The 22098-nt window shown below is 38.9% G+C and overlaps 1 protein-coding gene across 1 annotated transcript in view; it reads left to right on the top strand.

Moving 5' to 3' along the window:
- The window catches only part of LOC102384887 (ankyrin repeat and KH domain-containing protein 1), a 173262-nt gene that overhangs the window by 127472 nt on the left and 23692 nt on the right, over window positions 1-22098 (top strand). Inside the window, 9 exon segments of the mRNA XM_025216108.1 lie at window positions 1449-2198; window positions 12346-12491; window positions 12634-12745; window positions 14977-15122; window positions 16645-16787; window positions 18711-18924; window positions 19874-20049; window positions 20404-20566; window positions 21683-21778. Of these exon segments, the coding sequence (XP_025071893.1) occupies window positions 1449-2198; window positions 12346-12491; window positions 12634-12745; window positions 14977-15122; window positions 16645-16787; window positions 18711-18924; window positions 19874-20049; window positions 20404-20566; window positions 21683-21778 (1946 nt within the window).

Genomic DNA, 22098 nt, shown 5'->3' with positions numbered 1-22098 from the left:
ATTGGAGAGACTGAAAGATAACATATGACTATTCAACCTGATACTTCCAGTGGGTCAAAAAAAAAAGATGGAAAAAGGTGTTGTCCCCTTGCTTAACGTTTCAGTGCAATACTGTGAAAATTCATTAGTTCTAAATTTGCTTGCTTTGGGTTTAAGTAAATTCTTTTCTATCTATCTATCCTATCTATCTATCTATCCTATCTTTCTCTGCAAATCTGAGTTTAAAAAGTTTCAGACAGCTTCGTTTTTAGAAAAACCTGGGCACAATGTATTTAGAGGAATATAGATCTAGCTAGATCTATATTCCTCTAAATACATTGTGCCCAGGTTTTTCTAAAAACGAAGCTGTCTGAAACTTTTTAAACTCAGACTTTCAGTGGAGAATTAGTGTAGTCTGCATGCAAATTTTCAAGTTTACTTCAGTTCTTTAAATCACTCGTATTATTTGAATATATTAAATACTGCTATGAGGAATCACCTTTCATAAAGTAAACAAACCTCTTTATTATCATTTTTATTAAAACATATTTTTCATACTAATATGGTTGGTATTAAATGCGTAGTAAGTCTTGCTTGAAACATAAATGTCTTACTGGAGTTACCATGCAGTAGAGCTGTTTTTCAGCTCAGACTTTTTTTACCAAGGTTGGTCTCCTTGAAGGCAGTGATTTCTTGTAAGCATTTGTAGAGATGTATGAAAGGGACTTGAGGGGGAGGAGGGCAGGGGTTGTTGTTTTTTCCATGATTTTGAAAAGATTTTTTTTAAGGTGTTTTTGTTTATTAGGGGAGGGTTGTATTGTTTTGTTTTTATCATTGAACCAAAACTTACCTTTCATTGGTTACTTAGTGGAGAAGATCAAACAGGAGGTTAATTTTCTATGATGAAATTGTTCAAATGTCCACTATGAAAATCAGTGCAAGAAGCTGAAATTTACCTTGACAAGATTTATCAAAGAGAAGAAATACTACAGCATTTTTTTTTTAAACAACTCAAAATGAAATGCTAGTATTGTTGTCAAGCTAGCCTCTCTCAGATGTGGACATTTTTGCTTGCCGCTTTTAGTTTTGGGAAGCTAGCCTCTGTAAAAGGATTTGTGCTTTTGCTAGATTTAGTTTGCTACTATATTTTGAATACTAGAACAACTTTTATTCAAGCTACTCAGTAAATTGCTAAAACTGCCTTTGGACTGCTTACTCTTGATTTAATTTCACTGATACTGTTGAAAATAGCTTTGTTTAAGGGAATATTAGGATCAGCATTGAAAATTCCATTTTAATTTGCCTTCTGCTATCTGTTCTAATATGGAGTGTAGTCTTTAATAACCCAATTTACCTTACTTCAGTTTCACAGATGTGGAGCAATAGTTGTAAAGTTTTGGGTGGGAAGAGAGGGGAGGTATGGGGTAACTTCAGCATGGCATTTTTTCAAACATTTTTCATGTGCTTAGGTACATCCAAGCAGAAGTCAAGTTCCCTGCAGGTAGCAGATAAGGACCTACTGCCACCTTTTCACCCATACCAGCCTTTGGAATGCATAGTAGAAGAGACTGAAGGCAAGCTGAATGAACTTGGACAGAGAATTAGTGCTATTGAAAAAGCACAACTCAAATCATTGGAATTAATTCAAGGTGAACCGTTAAATAAAGATAAAATTGAAGAACTTAAAAAGAACAGAGAAGAGCAAGTACAGAAGAAGAAGAAAATACTGAAGGAGCTACAGAAAGTGGAAAGGCAGTTGCAGATGAAAACACAACAGCAGTTTACCAAAGAATATTTGGAGACCAAAGGTCAGACAGACACACCACTTCCCCTGCAGCAACAGTGCCCACACACAGGTGTCTTTCCAGAAGTGGAAGGAGATAAGGGTCTACCAGAGGATAACTTTTCAGGGTTACCTCAGGTTGACACAGTCTTGTCTAAAGATGATCAGAAACAACATGCTTCCCCCCCTGCCGAACCAATAGAGTTTGTCCCCATCCAGCCTTTGCCAACATCGCAGTGTAATTTTTCCAGTAATTTAGGTTATAATGGGACAGATTCTCTTGAACTTCAGAAAGCATTAGGTAATCAGCAGAATATAGGACAGCATCAGCAAATTGCTGGACATGGGCAGGGGCTGTTAGTTCAAGAACCAGACGGATTAATGGTTGCCACTCCAGCCCAGACGCTTACCGACACTCTTGATGACCTAATAGCAGGTGGGTTAAGAAATATACATATTTTTACATTAATTTGTGTGCTCAGTTTCCCTTTCTCTCCTTCCCTCCAAAAAACAAAACAAAAAAAAATCTTGGGGTTTTCCAAATTGGGAATACTTGCTTAAGAATACTCCTTATTAGTGCTATTAATCCTAACAGTCACTTCCAATTCTAACATTTTTTTTCTTTTTGCCAAACTGCTGAAAACAGTGCTGTACTTTTCCTTTATAGGACACCTGTTGTCAGCCACTGCAACCTCTTCTTTTTCTGTGGTACAGACCTAGTCATGTGTAGTTAGAAGAGGCCATTGGGGAAACTTGAAAACATCACTAATTTTTTTCTTTGTTTGTTTGCTTGCTATAGAGTTTTATATATAGCCTCACACCTACATGGATTTCCTTAGTTGGCAGTTGTCTCCAGTGAAGTACATAAAATATTGTCTCATTGACAAATGTACTGTCCTTTCTGCCAGAAATGTTTTTGATACAGTGTAAACTCTAAACACACATGCAAGTCCATCTCTCCCTTCAATACTTATCTATAAAACTGACTTGTTTTCAGAACAAATTCTAAACCTCAGTCATTATAGTAATGATTTTAATTTTTGAAAACGGTATATGCAGTTCCATTTGTCCAAGGGAATCAAGTGGTGGTGGAACCAAGGGATGAATATGCCACAGTGGCTATCTGGATGAAAAGCAAAGATCAAAACAACTGTGGCTTTGCCAATAGCTTTATGAAGATGAATCAAGATTTCCCTAAATAAGTTCATGCTTACTAGTCACATTATGGAAAAAGTTAACTTTGTGGAGCTTGCTTCTGGTACTTAGCTAGGATATGTTTCCTGCTGAAGATGCGAAAGATCTAAATGTAGTCACAGTTATGTTTAGAGGCAGACTACTCCTTGATGGTCTTTGCTTTTTAGTTTTTATCCAGTATCTCACCTCTTCTCAGCTCCTTTTGTCTGTTCCTTAGCCCTTATTCTCCTGTCTTTTTTTCCCCCTCTTTGATTAATCAGCCTAATTTCATCTTGAATTTTTATAAATATAGAGTAGGATTTGCTAACTGGCTCGCAGGAACTTCCTAACTGGTAACTTGCCACAAGCAAGCACATGTCAGGCCTAACAGCAGTGTTGCAGCTTTCCCTGAAAGCCACATTGAGTATTTTTAGATAGTCATTATATATCTCACAAAGCCACTTTCTTTTCAGTAGTGGTGTCTGTCATTCAGAGAAGTTCTCCAGCAGTGTAGGGAGTAGGATTCCTCTTACCTGGCATGGCTTTCTCTTGTACCCCGGGCAATGTTTCTTCAGAGAATTAAATTGGGAAGTAACCACTTAATTTGTAACAAGTGAAGCTGCGAATTACTCTTAAATATTCTTACTGTCTGAAGTCTGAAACTTCAGAGCAGAGTAAGGAAAACTTGGGGTAATATATAATGTGACTTAAAGAGCTGAATCTTTGGACTGAGTATTGCTAACAAGTTTTTTTTGCACATCTGGCACAAGGAAGGGCACATGGCATGTTCATTTAAGCAATTAGCAGTTGTAGTTGTCTCAGATCATGTATGATCTCCACTCACATGGAAAGTAATAGCAACAGAAGGACCTGCAGGAAATTAGTTTAAATAATAGAAAAAAATCTATTTGTACTAATGTTGTTTTGTGTATATTACATAATGTAACTAACTTTTCAGAATTTATACCGTAAATAGCTTAATCTTTTAACAAGATTTACTTTTAATTTACATTTACTAAATGTACGTTGCTTGAAATGTGAAATATACAGACCGCTTACTTGAAAATGCTTGCTTTTTTACTGAAGACTATTGCATATCTTGTGTATAATTGAGAAACCCTGTCAGTATATTCTAAATGAGTAGTCTTTAACAGTGTCTATATATATAGATAGATAGATAGATAGATAGATAGATATCATTTATCAGTTAATACCATGAAACTATATACTGCAATGTCTGCAGCCATTTAAGAACAAATTTTCATAGAACTTACACATTTAGTTTTCATTACAAGATAGTTTTTATTTTTATATTTAGATATTAGAGTGCCAGTTAGACATGTGCTGCTGCTATTAAATTTATCCTAATATCCAGTATGTTCACAAGAGTAACAATGAATAGTTTTCAGAAACCCAGATTCCACATGCTGCTGTTGTAACGGCTGTTACTGTTGTTCCACTAAAAGGCATTTTCTGAATTTCACAAAAGTAAGAGTTAAGCTTCCAGAAGATGAACAGGAGTGATTTTTTTTTTTTTTTTTTTTAAGCTTCTTGGTTTTAGTCAAGAATCCATTTTGTCCACTGCTTTTAGTATTGATGTAGAGCATTAGTGGCAGACTTCTTAAGAGGATTTATCTAAACTTGTAAGATAAATCTTATAAGTTAGAAACTTCAGTTAGTCTTACCTCGGTCCTGGGGAAGCTCTTTGAGAAAATTATCCAGGAGCACATCTGCAAGGAACCAGCAGGGGAGATTATGCTTAGGGGCAATCAGCATGGGTTCATTAGAGACAGGTCCTGTCAGACCAACCTGGTGGCCTTCTATGACCAGGTCACAAAAACCCTGGACGCAGGTGTTGTGGTAGACGTAGTCTTTCTGGACTTTAGGAAAGCCTTTGACACTGTCTCTCACCCCATCCTCATTAAAAAATTAGGTGACTGTGGTGTAGACGCCTACGTAGTCAGATAGGTCACAAATTGGCTGGAGGGCCACACCCAGAGAGTGGTGGTGGACGCGTCATTTTCAACCTAGAGGGACATGGGCAGTAGGGTTCCCCAGGGCTTGGTCGTCGGGCCCCCACTGTTCAATATCTTCAGCGACTTGGACTAGGGGTGAAAAGCACCTTGTTCAAGTTCGCAGGTGACACTAAGATGTGGGGAGAAGTTAGCATGCTAGAAGAGAGGGACAGGCTACAGCTAGATCTGGACAGTTTACAGAGAATAGGATGAGTTTCAATACGGACAAGTGCAAGGTATTGCACCTGGGGAGGAAAAACTAGCAGCGTACCTACAGGCTGGGGAACTCCCTTCTTGTCAGCACAGAGGCAGAAAAGGATCTTGGAGTCGCTATTGATTCCAAGATGAACATGGGCTGCCAATGTGGGGACGCAGTCAGGAAGACTAATCACACGTTGTCATGCATCCATAGATGCATCACGAGCAAGTCCAAGGAGGTGATCCTCCCCCTCTATGCAACACTGGTCAGGCTGCAGTTGGAGTACTGCATCCAGTTCTGGGCGTCGCACTTAAGGAGGGATGTGGATAGCATTGAGAGGGTCCAGAGGAGGGCCACTCGCATGATCAGGGGGCATCAGGGTAGGCCCTATGAGGAGAGGTTACGGGACCTGAACCTGTTAAGCCTACACAAAAGAAGGCTGAGAGGAGATCTGGTGGCCACCTACAAACTTGCCAAGGGGGACCAGCAGACAATGGGAGAGTCCCTGTTCCCCCGAGCACTACCGGGAGTAACAAGGAATAACGGCCCTAAGCTGACTGAGAGTAGGTTCAGGCTAGACATCAGGAGGCACTATTTCACAGTCAGGGTGGCTAGGATCTGGAACCAATTTCCTAGGGAAGTGGTGCTCGCTCCTACCCTGGCGATCTTCAAAAGGAGACTAGGTAATCACCTAGCCGGGGTCGTTTGACCCCAACATTCTTTCCTGCCCATGGCAGGGGGTCGGACTTGATGATCTGCTCAGATCCCTTCTGACCCTACCTACCATGAAACTGAACATTAAGTGTGAACTACTTTATTTCTGCTGAATTTTAGGCCCTTCACCACAGCAGTTAATTTTTTCCCCAGCATCATTATTTATATTAACTAGTCTGCTAGTTAGTGCATCAGCTGCAGAGAGAGTACAATGTTAAGACATAGGGCAGCTGATGTTAGGGGGGGAGGGATTGAGTTTTTATAAAAGAAAGCTGAAGCTCTTTTTTCCTTGTTTATCAAGTTACAGTAAAGCTGCCAGGCTGTACCCCTCTTCAGTTATAATTAAGCAGAATTTAGGACATTAAATTCAACTTTTAAATTGAACTGATTCATCCTAAAGTAACATTTTAGTTAAAGTGGAATTTTTAGTAGTGTACAAAACAAAATTCTGAGTTCTTTTACTGCAGTTGTACCAGGGTTAGGTTCAAGGCTTAATTGGTTTTGATAAAGATGGATGGAATTGTTATGGTTATTCACTGTGTTTAAAAGAGAGAAATGCCATAAATTAGTGCAGATTATTTTGAAATGTATAGTGAGTTTGACTGTCGTCTTGCAGGCTGCACCATGTTAAACGACTCCATTACAATTCAGGTTTGGTAGGCAAGACATTAGGTATTGGGATTTTATTATAGTTCATATTGCACACATACAGAATAAGCTTTCTCATTTAGCCACTTTTATTTTAGAGGTCTGTTGCTGCTGAAGACCACAAACTTAACTTCCTTGTTGATGTTTTTTATTAAGATTTGTTTTTATTCTCTTCAGTTTGTGCCGTTCAGCCTCCTTTTTCTATATTTTTCATAAATTTTGCACTGTTTCTGTCTGGATTTCTCACCTCAGAAAATTTGGTTGAGTGAACTGAAACTGAATTTATAAAATGTAAATTTTTCTGTTTGTTGTACAGTCATTTTGCTAATATTTGGCTCTGAAATCCATGTTTGGGAATGTTTCCCCATAATGAACATCTGTTGTGATATCTTGTTATTGTTATTTCAAGATTACTTTTTAGGTTACTGCATTGTGAAATGTTGGATAACTCTTTGAACTAGTGGTCAGCAGTATAATCTAAAGTGGAAAACAGAAGTTGTCTATACTAGAGTCCCATTTAGAATACCGTTTGATCTAAACAGGGCAGATAGGTTATTATTGGTTAGAAAAGATAAATTGTTAATAATTATTAGAATACTAGAGTTTTAATGTATTTTTTTTATTTATTTCAAGAAATGGTTTTATAAAAAGGAGCCATCCGTAGTCCCTAATCCATGAGATGAAACGCATACTACCTGCAAGATACTCCAATCTAAGTGTGGTTATAGGGGATCAAAAAGTTCAAAACCATTTGACAGGTGGAGCAGAGTGAGGTTGCCAGCAGCATGCGACTTCCTCAGTGTCATTGCTTGTGGACCAGGAAAGGCTGGAGATCAGTGTACAATGCAATACTGAAATATTACAAATATACGTCCATGGAAAAATCAAGGGAAATAAACCTAAATTGTTAATTACATTCATTTTCTTAGCAGTCTTAGTGTAGAGTGGACAGTAAACGTAAGTTATATTTAGCAGTTTACAGACGAAGCAACTGACATCTATCTTTAGCTGCAAACTAGAACTACTATTGCCATAACTCCTGCCAGTGTTCTCGAAAATTGCTATAACAACCTAATGTAAAATTATAGGGTCTCACATAAGTTAGTTTCTGCTCTGTGATTCTGTTTTTAGTCTAATGTCAAACGTATTCATAATGTAATCTTCAAAAACCAATCCCAGAAAGAATAAGAATAACTCTTAAAATCAACATAGGCAAACTATTAAAACTTCATACTTATTCAAGCAAAAAGTTTATCAAATAAAACATTGGTCTGTACAGGTTCCTTCTAAAAGTTAATATATGGAAGCATCTAAAACCTATACTGTATTATTTAGTTCCTGAGTTGCATATGGTAAGACTACTGTATTGACTCAAATTCAAGACTAGGCTTTTTCTCCTTTCCCCTGGGTTCAGGCTTGGAGTTGGAGTCAGAGCTGCTGCCTCTGCCCCCTCACTTCCACTTCTGCCCATCCTCCCTTCCCCTTTCCCACCCCCTCCCAGGAGTTGAGGCTGTGGTTGCAGCAGTTTCTGCCCTGCCTCCTGCGCTCAGCACAGGGCCAGGGCCAGAGCCAGAGCCTCAACAAAAGGTAAGTGGCTGGGGCAGAGGTGAAGGGGTGAGGCAGGCACAGGATGAGGAAGCAAGTGGTGAGTGACAAAGTGCATACATCTGGCAAACAGCAGCAGGGAGGCATACAGTGGAGAAGCAGGTGCCAGAGGTTATAAGAACAGGGGAATAGGAAGCACGGGGCCAGGTCTAGTGGGCAGGGGCAAACCAAACCGCTTGCCCTGTGGTGAGGGGGATGAATTTAAGACAAGCCTCTAATAAGTAGATTCTATACTTGGAAAATTACAACAAATGTATAAATTTCCCATGTAGAGAATCTAATTTTTGGAATTTTTCTTAAATTCACAGTCATTTTGGGTATGGGTGAATATGTTATTTGAGGGGGGAAGGGCATATGAAGTTAAATGCATGGAGTTTTTTAAATTAAATTCTTTGATAATTCCTGCAATTAAACTTTTGGCCTTATCATACCAAGAAAAATATTTTTTGTATTTTAAAAGTAAAGCAAAAACTTGGCCTTCAGGTCATTAGGATTTTGTCTGACTCACAAAATTATGGGTGTCATGGATGAAACATAATATATTTCAGTTAAATCCTGCAGAATTCTTTAGAGACCTAATTGAAGGTGCTTGCTAAATTATATAGTAATAACTGATTTTCAGGTCCTCCACCAAATACTGATATTTGTCACACCAGTTCATGAAGTGCATCAGTATAGGGTTCTTTCCAATTTAAATTTTCCTGCTTTGTCCTTCATTGCACACACAAGATCCTAGGACTGTTTTTGTGCTCATATGCATTTGTCCCAGCGTCCTTTAGCAAAGTTTCCCTTTCCTTATTATATAGTTTTATTTTCTTCCTTTGCTCTTGCATTTCTAGATAGTGCTATTTTGATACTGTGCAGATGGTGGACTGTATCAGAATCCTTCAAGAGTATGCCAAAAATAGAGAATTATGCAGGCTTCTGAGGTTAAAAACCAGCTTAGAAGTTATCCAGGAAAGTATGACCAATTCTTCTGCTTATGAAATCTATCCAGGAAGGGTTGTTCCCACATGAGGAATCTTTTCCTCCTGCTCTTGTTTCACAAACTGGCAGTGAAGTTTCCAGTTACAGTAGCCACTAAATCTGTCCTGCCCCACATGAGCATCTGTTTTGTAGCTTTCCATTGGACCTTTTCTCTTTAATAGCATTCTTTTGTCTTGGCACTATGGTTTGATTCATGCAGGTTGTCTTAATTTTTGTGCTGCTGTGCTGCACCCTCAAAATATACTATTGCTGAAGGCAGCCAAAACTTGGGATGGCTATCATTCTACATGTTCAAACTGTTGCTACTAGAAATCTGCAGTTCAAATTATACTGCAATAGGATTTAGTCATTTGCAAATTGCCCCAACATCTCAAATTGTTAAGTAGTCTGGCAAGAATACATTGAGCACGTGCTGTTTTCAAGTATAATGATTTCTTTGCTTTTAAAAAGGAAATGGCGAGGTCACTCTCCCATTCTTCTACAGCACCCTCTCATAATCAAGGATTCAGTGTTGCCATGCTTCCTGAGTTTCCCTGTTCCACAAGTGAGATTTAATGCTGGCCTGCATTTCTGTTGTAATTTTTATAACGCTGAACCATAAACTTTGGGTGAAATATAGTGGTACCAGCTTAGTTAAATTTGGTCCCATATAAATATTTTGTCAAGATAAAAGGAAAAGTTACTTGTCATAAGGGGTTCTTTGGGGATCTTTCTATAAAATAATAAAGGCAAATCCTGACCAACCTACACATTGATATTAATAGATGTTTTGATTTGATATTTCACTGAACTAAATTGGCTTCCAGTTAATGTTGGAAACCTTTACGAGATATTTCTGAGCATTTAGTCTACATTAACATTTTCCTTGGTCCAATTTCAGGCTTGATAACCAATATAGAGAATCACAGGTTAGGAATCTAAAATTTGCCAATATGGTAACTTTTGAAAGCAGTGAAAAATTACTGACTTCCCTTTCGGTCATCAGATATGGTAGCAAGCTGGTTGTTGGATTTAACTTGAACCACTGTGCAATATTTTTATTACTGTACAAAGTTGAACAGGCAGTGCCCTGTGAATGGATTTAGGCCTTGTTATGCGTTTTTAAAGTTTTGATTTCTTCAGCATTAAGAGGAAATATATTTTAATAGGGAATCTTAAAGACATTAAATATCTGAAGTAGTATCCCTTTGTGTGCTACCTTTCTTCTTCCTTTCCAAAAAAATTAAATATGTAATGGTTGTAGGATGTGAAGTCATTGTGCTAATACATATCTTAAGGAGGGTCTATCTTGTTTTAGAAGGAATTAGTCCTTAACTGCGTAATTTTTCTTCTTAATTTGGACAGAGTAATCTTTGGAAATCCACTTACTGCAAAGCACTTAATAGTGCTTCGTATATGTTAACTGTGTTACATTGTCTAATTAATCAAAGCATACTGCTAAGGTAGGTATGTGTTAATCCATATTAAGTGAATGAAGTGTAAGAACTTTTTTACATTTGCAAACTTATAATACAAACCTGATTTGTTCATGATGTACTTAGCATTTGAAGTGAACTCCATTTGAGTCCAAGTGTAAGACATCATCACTTTTATGCTGTAATTCAAATGTAATGCTCAACTTTGAGTAGTGACTAGAGTGAACATCTGACACTACACTGAGTGTTTTTGGAACTGTATCTGAAAACTGTATCTGAAAACCTCAGAGGATTTTTTTTCCCCCAGATTTCGTCAGCTCTAAGAGATACATTCTGATTCTTTTTAAAATCCATTCAGTTTTTTAACATATCATTGGTATTCCATGTTAATAAAAACAAACATCAAATATACTGAGATTTAGAGAAGGGTGTATATCATAATATTTCTTGGTCTTCCCAGTTATAATGATATTTATCCTTGATGATAAGCTTGTTGTCTTTTAGCTAGTGTATTTGCACTTCCTATTAGTAAATAATGGTTTGTCAAAAAATTTCAAATGTTTACATTTAGGAAAAATTCCGCTTATGACCTCTATTTTTTTTTCTTTTCGTCATCCTTTTTCTACTAAGAACATTTGCATGAAAACAGGTAACACTGCTTTCTTTCCACCTGAGCTCATCAGACACCTTTGTCATCACAGTTGCTTATGGCAAAAAACACTGTAAAACACTACCTGTTTTGTGTCAGTTGTGCATTTTGTTCAGATTTGCTTAGAACAAATCGGGTTACTCTGGCAGGAGCACACAATACAGGATCTCATATTTCCACAAAAGCCATTTTGCGTCCAAATGTGATTTTCATATTTGTGGTTTTTATAATAGCATGCAGGGCATTGAAACAAATTAGTGAGAAATAGGGAATATTTCTGTTCATCTGATTTCCTGTTGGAGCCTTTCTAATTTGTTTGGTTTTTCCTCAAAAATAGTAACGATCCATAGTACTATTGAGGTTATGCTGAGGTCCTGAACTTAAAATATGCTAAGAATGTGTCTTTTTTTTGGCCTTTCTGCTTGTTCCTAGTCTTTTGTTTGAACTCTATACGACTCTATACTCAATTTTTGGGTTACTATCCCTAATGTACTTCAGATTTGATTTTTAAACTAACAGCTTTCTTGCACAGTTGAAGTGCAGACTTAATTTCACGATGGGATTTTTCCATTCTTTCACAAAAGGTTGATTCAAAATGATAGAAATGGTTAGGGGAAATAAACAAGAACTTTTCTGCTTTCTTACTTTCCCAGACTGCTACTTCCTTACTGACATCCTCTATTCTTCTGAATTTGTTTTTGGCACCGAAACAAAATTAAGGCAATCTGGAACTCACGTTTTAAGTCTTTCTTTATTAGCTTTACTTGACAACTTTGTACAGATGTTTACTACCCTTTAGATGAAATACTTCTGAGTTCCTGACTTGTTCCTTATTTTCCAACTCTTAGATTGTGCTTTTAGTTGTAAGTACTTTCAGTGTCTGCCTAGAGTGAACATGTAATTGAACTGTAACAGCTGAGGTTACAGTATTAAAAAAGTAACTTATATTAATGGCTATTTGCAACTAACCTTGTAAAACCACCTTTCTGATCCAAATGCAGTGCAGCATACTTGCTTTTTTATTTGCAGAAAAGTTTCTATAAATTGTTATTTTCAGGGGCCCCTTCAAGCTGATACAGTGCTTTTAGGATATGCATTGTAAGACTCTGTACCTCTTTGTTTAATTTGAAATGAACAATTCCTAAGAGCAGAATAACAATATTAATGTTGTTTTTCAGCTGTGAATAGCAGAGTGCCCACTGGCTCCACTAGTTCCACACACACCACGGAATCTCCTACACCGGAGCCCTGTTCGCAGACGCCAAGCAATGTAGCTTCTCAGTCTGTACTCCCTATGTATCCTTCAGTTGACATTGATGCACATGTGAGTAATTTAATTTGACTACAGATTCATCTGCTTTAGTGATTTGTTTTGAAATTTTGAAGTCCAGGTGCCATATGTTTAAAACTGAGAATTCACTGTCAGAAAAAAACTTAATGTATACTTTTTTGCTTCTCACATTCAGACTGAGAGTAATCATGATACTGCACTGACCCTTGCATGTGCAGGTGGTCACGAAGAACTTGTATCTGTATTAATAGCACGAGGTGCCAATATTGAACACCGAGACAAGAAGGGTAAGCTTTACAAATAATTGTTTGAGTTCAGTGTATATTTCATTTCTTGCATCTCCACCACTTTTGAGTTACTCCATGTATACCACTAGCCTCACCCTTGTCTTTGTTTCCCCGTATCCCTTAGGAGTTTAGGAGTAGGCATGACCATACAAACAAGTTTTTGTAAAGTAAAAGAAATGTAGTTCTTTGCCATACATTAGGCACTCCATGTTAACTGTCTGTGTGTGCTGTTACCCTGGAGGAAATGAATGCTAACTCAGTGTAGCCCTCACAGTTGCCACTGATTAGCTTTCATCTATTATAGAGTAACAGTATGTGCTTAGGTAGTTACCACATAGCAGTGGACATTCAGTAAATCTCCACACATTCACTTCAGCCTCATCTCACTTCTAGTCCCTGCAGTATGGAAACATACCAAATTCCATAGCCCTGCTCCAAAAAGATTAGGAATCTAATCTTATGAACACTTCATATTAGAAGCTACATCAGAAATGTCTTGACCTTAAATATAATCAGGGCCTTTGTTCAGGAAACATGATTACATTCTCCTGACTGCATTTCATTTTTTCTGTAATCTTTTAAACAGTAGTAATTGATCAATCAGTGCTGGTGCCCTGCTATAGTAATCTGCAAAGTAGAAAAGTAGCAATATAGCAAGCACTCATCCCCTCATATCTACCTAGAGCATATGTAATTTATCTTATTTAAGATAATTAGCTTCAAAGGTTTGCAAGTGCATTTCCTAAAAAGAAAAACAACTTTTAAAAGTGTCAGTGCCCATAGTTAATTCCTGTTTTCTGCTGAGAGTGGTGCTTAAGTTGAATGCTTTAGGCAGACTTAATATTTCAGGTTCAGTGACCACAGATTGTCTCCTTGCACCATCCAGCTCCTATGACAGAGGGCTTCTTACAGACTTCTTTGGGCTTGCTGCACATTTGCGTTTCAGTCTCCTTTGTGAGTGTTCAGGAACTCCCTTTCCAGGAGGCAGTTCTCTTTCAGTAATGTTTCCCATACAGGTTTCCCTCCGTTTGTGCTGTACATGCGTTCCTGGAAAACGGTGCATAACTCAAAATAAAGGGAACCCACTTTGCAATGTAACAAATACGGATACATTCCAAGACCTTGACTGTACTGACCCCAAACCCGTTTCTACCACTTTTACAAGACAATTTTGGTGCTCACCAACAGCAGACAGTACACATGATTATAGGGCACTGTCATAATAAGGATGGCAACTACAGAAATGTGTTGCAGGCAACGAGCGAGGAGCACAGATCCACAAAGGAGACTACATTTTGGTGTACATCACTCCCACAATGCACCATATAAAGCAGCTGACTGCAGGCTTCTACCATACCCAACACATAAGAGTGAATTTACCTCGCATATAATACATTTTTGTTATTAAAAGGGTCAGTGCGTAAGAGCGAATTTGTGCATACGGAACCTGCATAAAGCGAGGGAAACCTGTATTGCTTCTGCAAAGGAGCATTGAGTCTCATGTCCTGCCTGAGATACCCCCGGATTTTCAAAAAAGTGACTTTGTGGAATTTTGTGTTTTGGGGTCTCCATCTTGAACTTCTTGCTCAAATGACCCCAAATTTTGCTTGATTTCACTACCCAGCTTCCTGAACAGGTACAGGATATTTCAAAACAGCCTTAGCAAGCATGTGGATATTAGAGTACTTAAGGCCTTGCTACATTTACCTGCTTCTGTCCGCAGAATTTTCAAAAAAGTGACTTTGTGGAATTTTGTGTTTTGGGGTCTCCATCTTGAACTTCTTGCTCAAATGACCCCAAATTTTGCTTGATTTCACTACCCAGCTTCCTGAACAGGTACAGGATATTTCAAAACAGCCTTAGCAAGCATGTGGATATTAGAGTACTTAAGGCCTTGCTACATTTACCTGCTTCTGTCCGCAGAAGCTCTGTACCAGACAGCAGCTACCACTGTCATACTGCTTTGGGGGTGGTTGCACTCAAGTTTTGCTGTGGTGTAGACTTAACCTAAGTCACCTTTTAAGCAGAAAGCACTTAAGCTTACATGTACCACAATGGGCACTCCACTGTAATACAGTTTGTTTAAAATTATTCAGGGTGGCATCTAAGGATGATTATTCTTGTATTTGACTCGGGTACTTATGATCGATTAACCCATTGAGGCATACTTTCGTGCCTACCACTAATCTGTTAAGCTTGTCAGTTTTCTCACATGATCCTTGTTGGATTAGGTTTTACACCATTAATTCTGGCTGCAACTGCCGGACATGTTGGCGTAGTGGAAATCCTACTAGACAAAGGTGGGGATATAGAGGCACAGTCTGAGCGCACAAAAGACACACCACTTTCACTGGCATGCTCTGGTGGACGCCAAGAGGTACATCTTTCTCTCCTTTTTTCTACTGGGTTTGAATTGTTGTATGTGAATGACTTAATTCTTCTCTTAATTTACCTTAAAGTGAAACATTTAATTTTTTTTCCAAGGTTTTTAAACTTAATGATTCAGTACCTGACTTTCACCTCCTACTTGTTGAAAAAAGAGAAGGGAGGAATGTCAGTACATATATGGAAAAAAGTTTATTGCTCAATATGTTTCACATTTTTGGAAAGAAATAAGTATAATGATCCATGAGGAAAGAAAGAGACTTGCAAAGGGGGCGGGTAGATTTGAACAAGTTTGTGATGGGACTCGTATAGCATTAAGGAAAAAATGGAAGTATCTATTAGCAAATGAAAAAAATGGTATAAACAATCCCAGGATGTCTGTTGCCAGTTAGTTGTGCCTTGGCTTTTGTCTTAGCTTCTGTAGCACACAGAAGGTAAACAGAATATTTTTGATACATTAAGATTCTGTGCCAAATGCAAAGCCTGTGGATTTTAGGAGGTTGAGTGTTTGTTTTGGGTCCTCTCCACCCTCTTAATTATTCAATCTCAGGATTTTCTTCCATGTACTTTGGAATTTTGGATCTTGCAGAGTAAATCCAAAATTTGTGTCTCATGGAAAATGATTTTTTTTCTTTTTTTATAGTACACTAGGCATTTAAAGAAGTAAAAAATGGGTGTTACAGGTCTCACTTTAACTAGTAAAAACTATATGTGAGCAAAGGGCAAAATAGGAAGAGAAATGGAGAAAAGATTTATACAATGACTTAAAGCAGTACCTGTTAAATTTCCTTAATTTTCCCTTTTTCTTCCATTTTTCACCCTCTTCCTCCATTTTCCTTATGTTAACAGCTCAGTGTATCACATTTTTGGCTACCTTTTAGATGAGGTATTTCCAGAATTTGCTAGTTTCCTTATTAGTTGCACAGACTTTCCATCAGTAGATGAGACCTGACACAGTTAATATTTTTGTAAATTTTCTTCCTCCAGGAGAAAGCTCCTTCTCTGTTCCTCACAAGAAGCTGGAGAGATGCCCTGCCTTCGCCCTTCTCTTGTGTCTCTGTTACCTCAGTCATTTTTGGCAATATTGCACTTCTTGTTGAACAGATGTATACAACTGACAGTCAGATTTGGCATTAATATCAATGTTTAATTCAATTTGTAGGAAATCCCTTGGGGGAAACCCTTGAACTACCATGTCAGACTTCTCAGGATTTGGATATATACCGTAAATCTCAGACCTCCGTTCATGGGAAGAAATTCCACCATTTTTGGTTAGATAGGATCATCCTTTTGAAAAAGAAGCGCTTCACTGCCCCAGTCCATGCAGACTGTTTTATAAATACTGTCAGCTGCTGGATCTATGCAGTGTATAAGTTAAAGAATCTAAATGAGCATCTCAAGATTACTGAAAATATGCATAAAGGTTTTTTTAAAGTGTTAATAAATTCTTCCACACCCTGGATAATGGCATCCCATGACATACCTCTTACATCCTTTTTACTATACTTTTACAGGTGGTTGACTTGTTGCTGGCTCGGGGAGCAAATAAAGAGCATAGGAATGTTTCTGATTATACACCATTAAGTCTTGCTGCATCTGGGGGATATGTCAACATCATTAAGATTCTGCTTAATGCTGGAGCAGAAATTAATTCACGGTAAGATACTTCCGCATCAGAGAAACTACAATGTGGGACAGATGTTCCAGTGTTGGTTCTCATAGATTCATAGATGTAGGGTCAGAAGGGACCTAAGTAGATCATCAAGTCCGACCCCCTACCCCAGGCAGGAGAGAATACTGGGCTTGTATGACCCCAGCTAGGTAATTATCAAGACTCCACTTAAAGATCTCCAAGGTAGGAGCCAGCACCACTTCCCTTGGAAGTTGGTTCCAGATCCTAGCCGCCCTGACTTTGGACATTAGAAGGCACTACTTCAGCCTGAGCTTACTCTCAAACAATTTATGGCCATTATTCCTTCTTACTCCGGGAGGTGCTTGGGGGAACAGGGTCTCTTCCATTCCTCACTGGTCCCCTATGGTAAGTTTGTAGACGGCCACCAGGTCTTCTCTCAGCCTTCTCTTGTTAAGGCTGAACAGGTTCAGGTCCCGTAGCCTCTCCTCATAGGGTTTGCCCTGCTGTCCCTGGATCGTGTGTGGCCCTCCTCTGGACCCTCTCGATGCTGGCCACATCGCTTCTAAAGTGCGGTGCCCAGAACTGGACACAGCACTCCAACTGTGGCCTGACCAGCATCTCATAGAGGAGGAGAATCACCTCCTTGGCCCTGCTCGTGATACATCTGTGGATGCATGACAAGGTGCCTTACTGACTGTCCTCATATTGGTGGTCCATGTTCATTTTGGAATCAGTAATGACTCCAGGATCCCTTTCTGTCACTGTGCTTATGAGAAGGGAGTTCCCTAGCCTATAGGTATGCTGCTGGTTCTTACTGCCCGAGTGCAGTACCCTGCACTTGTCAGTATTGAATCCCATCCTATTCTTATTTGCCCACCCCTGTAACCTGTCCAGGTCCAGTTGTATCCTGTCCCTGCCTTCTAGTGTGCCCACTTCACCCCAAATCTTGGTGTCATCAGCAGATTTGAACAGGGTGCTTTTCACCCCCTCGTCCAAATCACTAATAAAGAAATAGAACAATATGAGCCCAAGGACCGAGCCCTGGGGGTCTCCACTGCCCACATCCCTCCAGGTTGAATACGACCCATCTACCACCACTCACTGGGTGCGGCCCTTCAGCCAATTTGCAATCCATCTGACTGTGTAGACATCAATGCCACAGTTGCCTAGCTTTTTAATGAGAATGGGGTAAACAGAGAGAGGTAGTTTGCCATCTTAATCTCAAGTCAGGCAGAAGGTAGGGGAGGCTTTCACTTTTTCATAGACTAACAAAATCCAAGAGAGATTGCACGTGCTTTCTTGAGCCTGAGCTCAGTTCATCAGATGCTATGAAGAGACATGCACAGAGCAGTTATAAAATGGAGAGAGTGATTTGAATCCAAGGCAGAGAAAGGACAGAGAGGAAGGAGAGGTGGACAGTGAGAGGTGGTCACAAAAGCTGGTCCAGATAATAGGATAAGAATCTGGAGTCTCTTTAGACCATACTTTACACAATCTAGTGTGTAGATGATTTCTTGTTCATCAATTTCCCATTCAAGTTGGTTTATAAAGTTTTGCTGTCTAAGATATTCTAAGATCAGTGATGGAATGTCCAGGGAGGACGAAGTGCTCTGTCATAGGGTTGTCTCTCTTTCTGGAACTGTCAGCTTGGCATTCATTCATTCGTACATGTAGGGAAATTGCAGAATAATAAAAATTTCAGAAAACCTTATTTAGTCTAAGAAACTTTTTTCTTAGATTTTAAAATTCAGATATTTGCTGTGTCTAGTTATTCTCGTAGTTCTCAGTCAGTGTTGAATTAGTACCTTAGGCCAGGTTTTATGGCAATCTAGAAAATGTTACACAAATATTATTCCTCTTAAATGAAAATGTACTTGAATGTCCCAGAGTATTCATTGAATTTTGTAAAATATTTATTTTTGGGTGTTTTATTCTTTTTCTCTTTAGGACTGGGAGTAAGTTAGGTATTTCTCCTCTGATGTTGGCTGCAATGAATGGCCATGTACCTGCAGTGAAACTGTTGCTTGATATGGGTTCTGATATTAATGCCCAAATTGAGACTAATCGGAATACAGCGCTCACCCTGGCTTGCTTCCAGGGCCGAGCAGAGGTGGTCAGTCTTCTCTTGGACAGGAAAGCCAATGTTGAACATAGGGCTAAGGTAAGACCATGAATTAACTTTCCCATCAAGTTGGCTTGAGACAAGTGTACTTTAAGATTTGTCAGGTTCTCTTAATCTTTTAACCCCCTTGGTTCTATCCACTTCACTGATCCCAAAGCAAACCATCATTCTTATCCAAATCAAAATGTTTCATAGAAAATGTTTTATGGAAAAGTCAGAAATATTGTTTAGAAACTGTGAAATAAATAGTGTGTAGAATGAATTGCATGATTTCTTATCAAATGGGTGGGTTTTTTTAATAAACAGCTAGCCATTCCTTTTGCATGAAAAGTAAATAGGTCCCAACAGCCAGGAACACTGTGTGCCCTCAGAGGCTGGGAGGGCACAGCGAGCTCCTGCAGGCATCGGCAGCACTGTTGACAGTGGAAGCATGGCAGTGGTGAGCGATGAGCTCCCATAGGCGGTCACGGTGCTGGTGCGGGGGGGGCCTAGTGGCAACCACCTACAGATGCTTCTGGCCATGTTGGCGGCGCTTTTTGCAGGGGGTGCACTGCCAATCTCAGAGGGTGCTCATGCACCTACGTTGCACCCTTACACATTGCTAATGCCAACAGTTTTCACTCTAAAAGTATAATTCTCAAGTGGCATTTTGAGCATAACACACAGATATAGCTAGCCATTTCATACACAACAAAAATGTTTTAGCTGAAATCTGCCTCTCTTGAAAATAAATCTGTGGTATTAATATAGAACTTACAGTTTAAATACTGCATCTACTGACATTTGTTATCTATTTGTCTGGGTCACTGTAATGTATAAGTAAGTAAAATTTTAAAAACTGCTTGCCTGAAGCTAGACTCATTGGTCCAGTATAGACACACGAATAAAAGGCCTTATTTTTTTTTTCAAGGGCTAAAATGCTTAAGGATGCATCCAGACTGCATTTTGCATAAATTGCATATTTCAGAACTATTTTTTTTTATCTCAGACTGGTCTCACCCCTCTCATGGAAGCTGCTTCTGGAGGGTATGCAGAGGTTGGAAGAGTTCTCCTTGATAAAGGAGCAGATGTCAATGCTCCACCAGTGCCTTCCTCAAGAGATACGGCTTTAACAATTGCAGCAGACAAAGGCCACTACAAGTTCTGTGAGCTCCTCATTAATCGGTAAATTATTTCCTATGTCATCTGTAGCTGCATAGTCTGTAATAAATGAGAACTAGAACTTAAATATTCTGTTAATTATCCAACTCGTAGTTAGAAGCTAATGTAGATACAGGTTCACCCCAGTCATATTTTACTACATAGATTTAAGTTTATCTTGTTTTAATTTACATTGTTACTTAAATAGAAAAGGATTTCCTTACATTTTGTTCTTGAGTTTTCCAACTTGCTCCTGATGGTTTGTCAATGATGGAAGTTGTAACTTCAAATGCAGTTTGAATTTTCATGTTTTTAGTAACCTTTCCCATCTCCCAGTCATCAGATATCCTATTTAACTTAATGATGTGTCTCTTTCAGGGGAGCACATATTGATGTTCGCAACAAGAAAGGAAATACACCATTGTGGTTAGCAGCTAATGGTGGCCACTTTGATGTGGTGCAGTTGCTTGTGCAGGCAGGAGCTGATGTCGATGCAGCAGATAACCGAAAAATCACACCCCTTATGTCAGCCTTTCGCAAGGTAAGTTGATAGTATTTTTCCAAATGGAATAATTTCTCAAGCAGCTTTAAATCTAAATGGTTGATCTTTAAATTATTATGTACCTGTCACTTTTTCGTGTTTTGAGAAAATTAGTGCTTTTAAGGTAAGTTTTAAATTCTTATCTCAAGAAAGAGCTTAAAATTGCTGATGTATGAATTGCTTCAGTGTTATGTAGTCATCAGTGCACTGTCGTCCATCAACTTCTGGAAGTAGTGCCTCAGTCCTTCTGAAATCCAGCAGTTTGCACTTTTTCCCCCAGAAGCCACCTTGTTGTTAGAACTCTGGTTTCTTACTACATATCTGGAAAGTAAAAGCAGAAGTTTAGTAAAGGAATTTCTAAACCACAGATGCTTCTAACACAGCATGTTGGAAAGCTACAGATTTGAGACGAACAACAATCTTGAACCTTTTTCACATCTGATTTTGTTTTTTCTGTGGGTGCTGGGTTTGAGGAGGCAGGGCTGCCTAGTCCTGTTAGCTGTGTTGTCTTGCCTGTAGAGACATTCAGTCTCTCCACTCAAAACGGCCCTCACACCGTAACCACCAGGTTAAAATCATCCACTATAAGCCATTGGAGTTCCAGTGTCCAGCCTCCTGTCCCTTGTCTTTTTAGTCCAGTGGTTTTCACCCTTTTCAGACTTGAGGCACCCCTGCATAACTTTGAAATAGTTTTTATGAATTGAGCAGCACCCTAATTTATTAATGATAGTGATTGCTTCCTTGTAAAGGGGCCAGAAAGTGGGGGCAGGGCAGGGTAGTGGCCAGGCAGGAACAAGCCTGAGCCTACAGTTATCTCCTCATACTTTGTGTCACCCTTCAAAAGATCTTGGGGCACCCTAGGGTACTCTGTCAACCTAGTTAAGAATCACTGTTTTAGTCCATGAATTCACTGCAGCAGGGGCTATATTTGTTTCTTTCTTGTACAACAAGATCATTGTCAGTGCTTTATAAATTCGGATGATCACTACCACTTACATAGGCGGATTTTTTTTAATGTGACTATTTCTGCTGTTGTTTTAACAGCACTCACTGTTGTAATTGCCAGCATGTGCTGTTCATAGCCAGAGGAGACTGCAATTTTATTTAATTTTCTAGGGTCATGTGAAAGTAGTTCAGTTCCTGGTGAAAGAAGTTAACCAGTTCCCTTCAGATATTGAGTGTATGCGATACATAGCCACCATAACTGACAAGGTAAGTTTAACTGTGAAAGCAGACTGAGTGCATTAAGTCTCTTAAAAATATGCAGATAAAAGTGCCAGAGTCTTAGCAAACATGTGAAATAGAAACATCATAGTGAATGTTAGATGTGCATTGTTCTGTTTAGAAAATTGTTGCTCTTATGGCAGATCTTGGGCCTCTCCATGATTATTTATTAGATAACTGAGTGTTTTCAGTTTCTGCTGCAACTTTGCTGTCTTGCTGTTTTAGTATGACTTTTCAACCTTAGCTCAGCTAACAGCTCTCTTCTGGATATGTGCGAAATACGGTCCTGGGCCCTTCAAAGATCTTAA

The sequence above is a fragment of the Alligator sinensis genome, unplaced genomic scaffold (assembly GCF_000455745.1).
Source record: "Alligator sinensis unplaced genomic scaffold, ASM45574v1 scaffold14_1, whole genome shotgun sequence".
In the NCBI taxonomy this organism is placed as follows: domain Eukaryota; kingdom Metazoa; phylum Chordata; order Crocodylia; family Alligatoridae; genus Alligator; species Alligator sinensis.
The sequence above is the reverse complement of the archived record's forward strand: the minus strand, read 5'-3'. Positions and strand labels throughout refer to the sequence as shown.